This window comes from Polypterus senegalus, chromosome 5 (genome assembly GCF_016835505.1).
Source record: "Polypterus senegalus isolate Bchr_013 chromosome 5, ASM1683550v1, whole genome shotgun sequence".
Classification (NCBI taxonomy): domain Eukaryota; kingdom Metazoa; phylum Chordata; class Cladistia; order Polypteriformes; family Polypteridae; genus Polypterus; species Polypterus senegalus.
The window spans coordinates 197,267,330-197,277,473 of record NC_053158.1 but is presented as its reverse complement, the minus strand read 5'-3'; the positions used below and the strand labels follow the sequence as shown (position 1 = coordinate 197,277,473).

The window sequence follows — 10,144 nt, the reverse complement described above, 5'->3', positions numbered from 1 at the left end:
AGTAATTTCTGGTAGGTCGTCTCTCAAGAATTGCAGCCGTACCTCGACTAATGCGCGATATCCTTGGCGCAGAGCAGGCTCTGAGAGACTGCTTTGGAACTACAGACTGGGATATACTGCTCTACTGATATACTGATCTACTGTTGACTGCACAACTGATTACATCAACTTCTGTATGGACATTGTAGTTCCAGTAAGAACAGTAACTGCTATGCTAATAACAAGCCATGGATTACAAGTGACATCAAAGGCCTTTTAAACCAGAAGAAAAGGGCTTTTAAAGGCGGTGATCAGCATGAGCTCAAGCGCGTGCAGAAGGAACTCCGAGTCCAGCTCAGGGCGAAAGAGCAGTACAGAGAAAGCTGGAGCAGAAGTTGCAGAATAACAGCATGAAGGAAGTGTGGGATGGGATGAAGATTATCATTGGCTGCAGCTCGAAGTGGGGAGCAAACCAAATGAACAACTTCTTTAATTGGTTTGATCACCCTAACCCACTCTTACCTCGGAGTACTGCACCCTCCACCCATCCTTCTGCTGATACCATCATAGCAGAGACATCCCCACCCACAATTACAGCAGCGTAGGTGAGCAGAGAGCGGAGTAGACTTTGTGCCAGCAAAGCAGCGGGTCCAGATGGAGTATCGCCACGACTGCTGAAGGCCTGTGCATTGGAGCTGAGGAGTCCTCTACAGCGCATCTTCAACCTGAGCCTGGAACAGGGGAGAGTCCCAAGGCTTTGGAAAACATCTTGTATCACCCCAGTCCCAAAGGTATCACGTCCTAGTGAGCTGATTGACTTCTGGCCTGTTGCTCTGACGTCACATCTGATAAAGACCATGGAGCAGCTGCTGCTTCACCACCTGAGGCCACAGGTCTGCAACGCCTTCGACCCTCTGCAGTTCGCATACCAGGAGAAGGTGGGAGCGGAGGATGCCATCTATATGCTACACCAATCCCTTTCCCACTTGGACAGAGGCAGTGGTGCTGTAAGAATTATGTTTTTGGACTTCTCTAGCGCCTTCAACACCATCCAACCTCTGCTCCTTAGAGACAAGCTGACTGAGATGGGAGTAGATTCATGCCTGGTGGCATGGATCGTGGACTATCTTACAGACAGACCTCAGTATGTGCGTGTCAGGAACAGCAGGTCTGACATTGTGGTCAGCAACACAGGAGCGCCGCAGGGGACTGTACTTTCTCCGGTCCTGTTCAATCTATATACATCAAACTTCCAATATGACTCGGAGTCCTGCCACGTGCAAAAGTTCTCTGACGACACTGCTATTGTGGGCTGCATCAGGAGTGGGCAGGAGGAGGAGTATAGGAAGCTAATCAAAGACTTTGTTAAATGGTGTGACTCAAACCACTTACACCTTAACACCAGCAAGACCAAGGAGCTGGTGGTGGATTTTAGGAGGCCTAGGCCCCTCATGGACCCTGTGATCATCAGAGGTGACTGTGCAGAGGGTGCAGACCTTTAAATATCTGGGAGTGCAGCTGGATGACAAATTGGACTGGACTGCCAATACTGATGCTCTGTGCAAGAAAGGTCAGAGTCGACTATACTTTCTTAGAAGGTTGGCGTCCTTCAACATCTGCAATAAGATGCTGCAGATGTTCTACCAGACGGTTGTGGCGAGTGCCCTCTTTTACGCGGTGGTGTGCTGGGAAGGCAGCATAAAGATGAAAGACGCCTCACGCCTGGACAAACTTGTTAAGAAGGCAGGCTCTATTGTAGGAGTAAAGTTGGACAGTTTAACATCTGTGGCAGAGCTACGGGCACTGAGCAAACTCCTGTCAATCATGAAGACTCCACTGCATCCACTGAATAGTGTCATTTCCAGGCAGAGGAGTAGCTTCAGTGACAGACTTTTGTCACCGTCCTGCTCCACTGACAGACTGAGGAGATCGTTCCTCCCCCACACTATGCGACTCTTCAATTCCACCCGGGGCTAGCTAGCTATCTATCTATCTATCTCTATCTATATCTATCTATCACAACAGTGGGCAATCAGCAGAGTCTCACCAGCAACTGATGTAATATTTGGCGTGCAGCTGATAATCGTGCATGTGGCGTCTCCCCAGCAAGTAGTGTTCAGCTCCGCAGCAAGTATTTGAATCTGTGCTGGCGTGCAACTGATTACTGTATGTCTTGTCTCCCCAGCAATGGATTTTATGTGCACAGCCGCGACTATCCAATCAGCATTCTCCCCAGCAATGATGTTCTTTATTTGCTTATCATGCGCGGCCGCAGCTAGGCCATTCACTGTGTGCCCAGCTTCCAGTGTGTGTACGTCCACGGTGCCGTGCGCATGCACGGGGCACTGTGCGATGCGCAGCGCGGCTCTGCGCATGCGCACTTCACCAGAAGACACACACACACAGACACCCCTGACCTCTGGACGCACACAGGGGTTTTATTAAAGAGGATAAAGCTGCATGTCATCTACATAACTATGGTAGGTAACTTTGTGTTTCAATATAATTTGGTGTCATGGAAGGATGTAGATTGAAAAAGCAGCAGGCCCAAAATAGATCCTTGTGATCCACCGTATAAAACATTGTGGACGTGAATTACATTTAAAGTCAAGGTGGAAATAAGAAATTTATGTGTAATCATGAACTCTGACCTTATCTTTAAATCTCACATTAACCAGATTATTAGCGTTGCAATTTTCCATTTAAGGAACATTTGAACAGTTAGACCTCTTAGAACACTGTAAGATGATGATTTTTTTAGTATTATATTGATTTTATTAAAATCAAATAACATTCCATACAAGTAAGTCAAGTCTAACAAAACTAGGTTCAATACAAATCAACCCCCACCCATGAGAAAGAGAGCTAGGCCAGGAAAGTAAAACTTTAAACTAGTAAAAATAAGCAAGTAGATAAATTAATACATGAATAAAAAAATAAAAAAAGTGGAGAGAATCCGCTTCCTCAGTTTAAATGCTTATTGATTAGATCCTGCCAGGTTTTGAAAAAGTTTTGTACAGATCCTCTAAGTGATAATTTGATTTTTTCCAGTTTCAAATAGTCTATAACATCAGTTATCCATTGACTTAAATTCGGTGAGATTCTTCCAATTGAGCAAGACAAGTCTACGTGCCAATTGTGAAGTAAAGGCCATTCCAGTCTGTTTGTCCTTCTCCACCTTAAGCCCCTCTGTGTGCCCACCACACACAGCTGTTAATGGGTTAGGAGGGATGGTGACACCAAGGCTGTCTGAAAGGAATTTAAAGATTTTGGTCCAAAATGATGTTAATTTGGTGCAGGCCCAAAACATGTGACCCAGTGAGGCTGGAACTCGATTGTAACGTTTGCAGGTTGAATCTTGCACTGGAAAGAATTTGGACAATTTTAAATGGAGACAGATGTGCTCAATATATAATTTTAAGTTGATTAATTGTATGCTTTGTGCATATGGAGCTCTATATAAGAAACATCACCTGGATGCACTAGGACACATCATCAGTGATGTATCCTGAGGTCATCCGGCATTTCGGTCTCGCAACATCATACACCCTCGCTCAGGCGACCCAGCCGGGGTTGATCACTCCCCAACTTCTATCCCAGTAGATATCCCATGGATTAGCCCTCTTCATCCAAAGCCACCTTGAGGCTTTCTCTGCTGCTTCACTTGCGGATTTACGTTGCTACCTTCCACTCCTTTTCTGAGATATTGAGTGAGAGATCCTTTTCCCACTGTACTCTGTGGTCTTTGAAAGGGAGGGACTGTAAAATGTTTTTATGTATTAAGAAGATGCCGTATGAGTCCTCAAGATTGTTCAATATTTTTTCTCGAATAGAGGTAGGTGGGAGGTGAGGGAAACTGGGCAGGTTTTGTTTAGCAAATTTTCAGATTTGCTGAAAAATTAATTAATGCTTTTGCTTTTAGCTGACTAGATTACTGCCGTGCACTCCTACTGATCCAACTTTAAAACCAAAGATAAAGATGAAGAGAGAGCCATCACGTGAAGAACGGTGAAGCTATTCTAATGCATTTATTTTCACTGCTGGGTATTGAATTACAGCTTAGAGTAATTGTGGGTTGGTCATGGACTTACTGAGTGACTACTTGAATCAGGCACTAGTGTTAAGAAGCATTGGGAGATTTTATTTGCAGAGTATTTTGGGTACATTATTTAAACTTGACATTCAAAAAATATCAGATTTATAATTTTCAGAGAAAAGATGTATTAAGCCCCAGTGGGAAATGATCAATCTCAACCTTAATTATTACAGAATATTTTCAGTAGGACATTTGGCTATTTAATTGTGCTGTGCTTGTAGGATGAGAATCTTGGGTGTTGACTTTTCTGTGTGGTTGGATTATCTTGGAATAGAAACATTCCAGTTTTTAATGGTTGGACCTCAGTCATTAGCACTGGTTCTGTTATGTGCAGGTTTACAGGTATTGTTTTTACATTGTGGCTGTCAGTGTAATCTGCTGTGGCACAGTTCTGTAAGTTTTATAGTATTTTTCTAATGGATACCACCCTCTTTTCCACTAAATGAGATATTCATGCTTTTCATGCTTAAATGTTAAAATGTGTCTCTGTGCATTTATATTTAAACAAGTGTATCCACTCTGATTTATTCATTTACAGGATCAATAATGGTTGGTGTTGGTCACACGGCCATGGAAATGCTGAGGAGGCTGCGAGAATTGCTCAAGAAAATGTAGACAGTTGGAAAAGTGCAGCTGCTAAGCATAAGGCAAATATCTCGGATTACAAAATGAAAATAAATCTCCAAAAAAAAGATATTGATTTAATCAGTGAGCGCTTGCAGGAAATTGCATGTGAGTTGAAGAGCCTGTCTCAGGATCGCCTGGAGATGGGTGAGGTTCAGAAGAAGCTGAAGGATGCCACCTCTTACTTGAGCACACTGGCTGGGAAAATTCAGGCAGCGGAGATGCAAACCAGGATCGTCATTTTGTTTGATCCATTAATTAATATTTTACATGATATCACCCAATATCTATGCAATCAAAAGAATCTGGAGCTCTTCCAGTCGCATGTTGAGCCAATGATCAAGGAACTGAAAGAAGAGAATGCCCGCCTGAAAGCTATCTGTGACAGTGTCAGTGAATCCATCGACTTTTATTAAGCAGGGAAATATTAAAAGCATGTAAAGCATGTAACACTTTTGATTTTGCTGTGTTAAGAGTGGGACTGCAAAACAAAATAACAGTGTGACAAACTACTCATGAGGTAGAATTGCTTTATTTTCATTTAATTCCTCTTTTTATCTTGCAATAACAAGGAAAGCCTAGACTTCTTCCTTAAATACAGTCGTGGCCAAAAGTTTTGAGAATAAAGTTTTGAATCACAAATATTTATTTTCACAAACTTTGCTGCCTCAGTTTTTATGATGGCAATTTGCATATACTCCAGAATGTTATGAAGAGTGATCAGATGAATAGTAATTAATATACTGAAAAAAGAGCTACATGCTTTCCCTTAGAGATAGGGTGAGGAGTTCAGTTATCCAGAAGAGACTCGGAGTAGAGTCGCTGCTCCTCCGCATTGAGAGGAGTCAGTTGAGGTGGTTTGGACATCTGGTCAGGATGCTCCCTGGACACCTCCCTGGGGGGGTGTTCCGGGCATGTCCCACTGGGAGAAGGCCACGGGGCAGACCCAGGACACGCTGGAGGGATTATATCTCCCGGCTGGCCTGGGAACGCCTCGAGGTCCCCCCAGAGGAGCTGGAGGAGGTGGCCGGGGAGGGGAGGTCTGGGCTTCCCTGCTTAGGCTGCTGCCACCGCGACCCGACCTTGGATAAGCGATGGATAATGGATGGATATATATATATAACATATATACATATCCACATATATACATATATATACTGTGTGTGTGTGTGTGTATATATATATATATATATATATATATATATATATATATATATATATATATATATATATATTGTGAAGTTTTTTCTTCTTTAATCATAAGTATTTTGTTTAACATTTATGTAACATAAACAACTTATTTACAAATATAAAAGTCTCTTTGAGAGTTTCTGGGTCAAATGTTGTTCATATAAATAAAATAGGGTGTTAGGGAGGAAAAAGAATCCATAATTGTTTTCGATATGCATTCAATAATTAATGTCTTGTTTCCTTCAGAGAGATGTAGTCTTTAACTTTTTAATGTATTTTTTATTCATTTTTCCAATTCTAATATTTGCCAGGTATAATTCAGTGTAAATTAACTTATTAACTTATTAGATTTTCACACATGAAAGAAATACCAGTATAATTTTATAGAAAATACAAGTAACAGTGACAGTGCCAGAGACTGTGCAGTTTGCATTATTACATTAAAGTCACATCACAAGATACCCAGCAGAAAAGAATAAAGACACAATACAGAATGTTCTGGGCTGCACTTTGGGGACTGTTTGTAATGTCTGAATTATTATGGAGCAGCAAGCTTTCAAATAAATAGACATGAAGATACATTTTCATTTTCTTTTGTTGTATGCAGTAGACCTGTTTAAATCAACCATGCACAGATCTGTCTATATTACTTCAAAATAAAGTTATCTTAAAAACCAATTAAAGAAAACATAACCAGAAACTGAGCAGAACTTAAGTGGGTAGATCAAGTGCAAGCTGGAACAACCAAAAATATTGCAATTCCTGACTGAGATAATGTAAATGCTGCGATCAAGACTAACCTCCTCAATTCTCCTCTCCCCTTTAGTATAATATTACTATAATATTTAAATAAAACATTTCATATGGAAAAATAAAATAAAGCACGAAAAATGCTACTTTTATAGATTCAGACCTATGAATGTAATACTTCACCCTGTCAAATAAGTGAACCAGCTGCCATGGCAAACAGTCAGAAGCTTCGCCTCAGGCAAAGACATCCGAAATTTGATCCCAGTAAGGGAAGCAAAGATGTGTACGCCTGATGAGCCCCAATTAGGGCAAAACACAGGCCGTGTACCCTTTGTATTATTTGGCAGGAACTTTATCATATACAGTACAGGCCAAAACTTTGGACACAGCTCCTCATTCAATGTGTTTTCTTGATTTTCATGACCATTTACATTGCTAGATTCTCACTGAAGGCATCAAAACTATGAATGAACACATGTGGAGTTATGTACTTAACAAAAACAGGTGAAATAACTGAAAACATGTTTTATATTCTAGTTTCTTCAAAATAGCCACCCTTTGCTCTGATTACTGCTTTGCACACTCTTGGCATTCTCTCGATGAGCTTCAACAGGTAGTCACCTGAAATGGTTTTCACTTCACAGGTGTGCCTTATCAGGGTTATTTAGTGGAATTTCTTGCTTTATCAATGGGGTTGGGACCAGCAGTTGTGTTATGCAGAAGTCAGGTTAGTTGGACGATCATTTATTTTTCAACAGGACAATGACCCCAAACACACCTCCAGGCTGTGTAAGGGCTATTTGACCAAGAAGGAGAGTGATGGAGTGCTGGAAATGGTCATGAAAATAAAGAAAACACATCGAATGAGGAAGTGTGTCCAAACTTTTGGCCTGTACTGTATATACTGTACACACTGATCAGCCACCACATTATAAACACCTACCTAATATTATGTAGGTCCCTCTCATGCCACCAAAACAGCTCTGACCCATCTAAGCTTGGACTCTGCATGACCTCTGAAGGTGTCCTGTTTATATCTTTTAACAAGATGTTAGCATTAGATTCTTTCAGTCCTGAAAGTTTGTGAGGTGGAGACTCCATGGATCAAACTTGTTTTTCCAGCACACCCCACATATGCTCAATTGGGTTTAGATCTGGAAAATTTGGAGACCAAGTCCAATTCCATAACAATTTTTGCAGAGTGGCAGGGAGCATTATTCTGCTGAAAGAGACCACCACCATCAAGAAATGCTGTTGCCTTGACGGGGTGTATGTGGTTTGCAACAATCTTTAGGTAAGTGGTACGTGTCAAAGTAACATCCATATGAATGCCAGGAGTTAAGATTTCCCAGCAGAACATTGCCGAAAGCACCACACTGCCTGAGCTGGCATACCTTCTTCCCATAGTGTGTTCTGCTATCATCTCTTCCCCAGGTAAATGATGGACTTGACCTAAAAGAAAATGATTTCTCAGATCTGTCTACCTTCTTCCATTGCTTCATGGTCCAATTTTGATGGCCATGTGCACATTTTAGGTACTTTTGCCTTGGACAGGGGTCTGACTGATTTGTGGCTATGTAGCCCAACACACAACAAGCTGTAATGCACTGTGTAATCTGACACCTTTCTCTCATGGCCAGTATTAAGTTTTTCAGCAATCTGTGCTACTGTCACTCTTCTGTGGGATCAGACCAGATAGGCTAGCCTTCACTCCCCATGCGCATCAATGAGCTTTGGTTGCCTGTGACCCTGTTGCTGGTTCACCAGTTGTCCTTGCTTGGACCACTTGGGTAGGTACTAACCACTGCATACCAGGAACACCTTACAAGACCAGACTTTTGCAATTCTCTGACCCACAGGTCTAGCCATCACAATTTGGCCCTCAAAGTCAATCAATTTTTATATATATGTATATGACTGTGAAGGGGGAACTATATTATACTATATATGTATATATAGTGGAATATAAAGAAAAAAGATGCTCCACAAAAACAAAATTTTGGGGACCGCCCCCGTATATTGTCCAACGGAAAAAAAAATTAAGACAAAAAAAAAAACGGTTGAAATGATCAAAAGTACTGTAATGGTAGCAATTGACAAAGTACATGAAACAAAATGGCGTTTATATACAGAATGGTAATGAAAGCAGGAAGTGGTTGGCAGGAAATGATGTTGAATTCAGGAGCTGGAAGTGACGTCATTCTGACCGGACCCAGAAGTGGTCATCCATATTGGCTGGAAGTGGTGTCTTGGCAGCCATTTTGGAACCTGGAAATGGAAGGACTTCGGTTTTCCTATTGTCTCTTGATGTTACACTCACCTTTAGGCTTTTTGACTGCCTCCTAAATGTGCGTGTGTGACAATATATATATCCACCCCACTCAATACCCAAAGAATAACTGATCGACTAGGCCACCCTCTTAAGGGGGGAAAAAACTGGTACCTAAAATTAAGTTATTCTCCAGACTGCTACTAAGCACCGGTTCTTTTCTCTTTACAAGGATGAGCAACCACCATAGGTAACAATTCAAAATACAAGCTTAATAACCAGATTTTAAAAAATGTATGAACATCATCAACATTTACTGCATAAAACAGAAGAGAACAATTCAATACCAATGCAAATTGCATTTGAACAAATACTTGCTGGTCACAGTCTCTGTTTCTCATCCATTTTGTGCAAAATCCTGGCAGTTGCAGGCACAAACATCTTTATTTGTTCGGCTTAAACCCGCATCCAGAGGTGATCCTTCACAAAAGCTCATCTCAAGGGACGGCTTCCCACTCTTCTCCATCAGCTCCTAAAACGACACACACACATTGCAATAATAGGGTTCTCCACTCTAATCAACAGTGAACACGGGAAGCTACGGTAAGTGTCTACATCTTCACAAAGAAGACAACAATGGGGATACTCACATCTTCTGGGCCTCAAGTATGTTGAAAACCCAGACAACATGAAGAAGTCGATTGGAAATACAAGCAGGTCGATTCCCTGATCTCTTATCTCACTTGCTGCACCTCTCTCCTTTGTGCTAGTTGTACCATCCATCCTGGATTTTGTCAGATCAGACAAAGCACCCACTGAAAGAATTCAGCGTAAATCATTTGGAAATTTGGAAAGGCAAAAAAGCAGCACTTGGTCTCATGGTGCTGCACACAAACATCTGCATGTTCAACCCAGGGTCCCACACACCACAAACACTGCTGGCCGGCCCTTAAAAAGTGGAAGTCCTGCCTCCCTTGCCTCACAATTGGTCCCAGTATGGCACAAATGACACAGGCTAAATTAGATCTTCCAAAGTGATGGTGATGAACATCACAGTCGAAATATAAAAACACCACAAAAACACCCATTAATAGTGATAAAACTGCAAAACACATTTAAATAATAATCCCACTCAGTGTAATAAAAAAGTTCCACAAAAGAAAGAAATAAGGAAATACCACACAAATCACCTAAAATCTCCACCGGGCCACGTGACCTTCAACAACAACATTTAG

The 10,144-nt window shown here is 41.6% G+C and overlaps 1 protein-coding gene across 1 annotated transcript in view; it reads left to right on the top strand.

Annotated features, from left to right (window-relative positions):
- The window catches only part of si:dkey-85k15.6, a 16,610-nt gene extending 11,398 nt beyond the window's left edge, over window positions 1-5,212 (top strand). Inside the window, exon 3 of the mRNA XM_039753923.1 lies at window positions 4,614-5,212. Within this exon, the coding sequence (XP_039609857.1) occupies window positions 4,614-5,115 (502 nt within the window). The 3' untranslated portion in view covers window positions 5,116-5,212. The remainder of the gene's footprint in view (window positions 1-4,613) is intronic.
- Window positions 5,213-10,144: the final 4,932 nt, after the last annotated feature.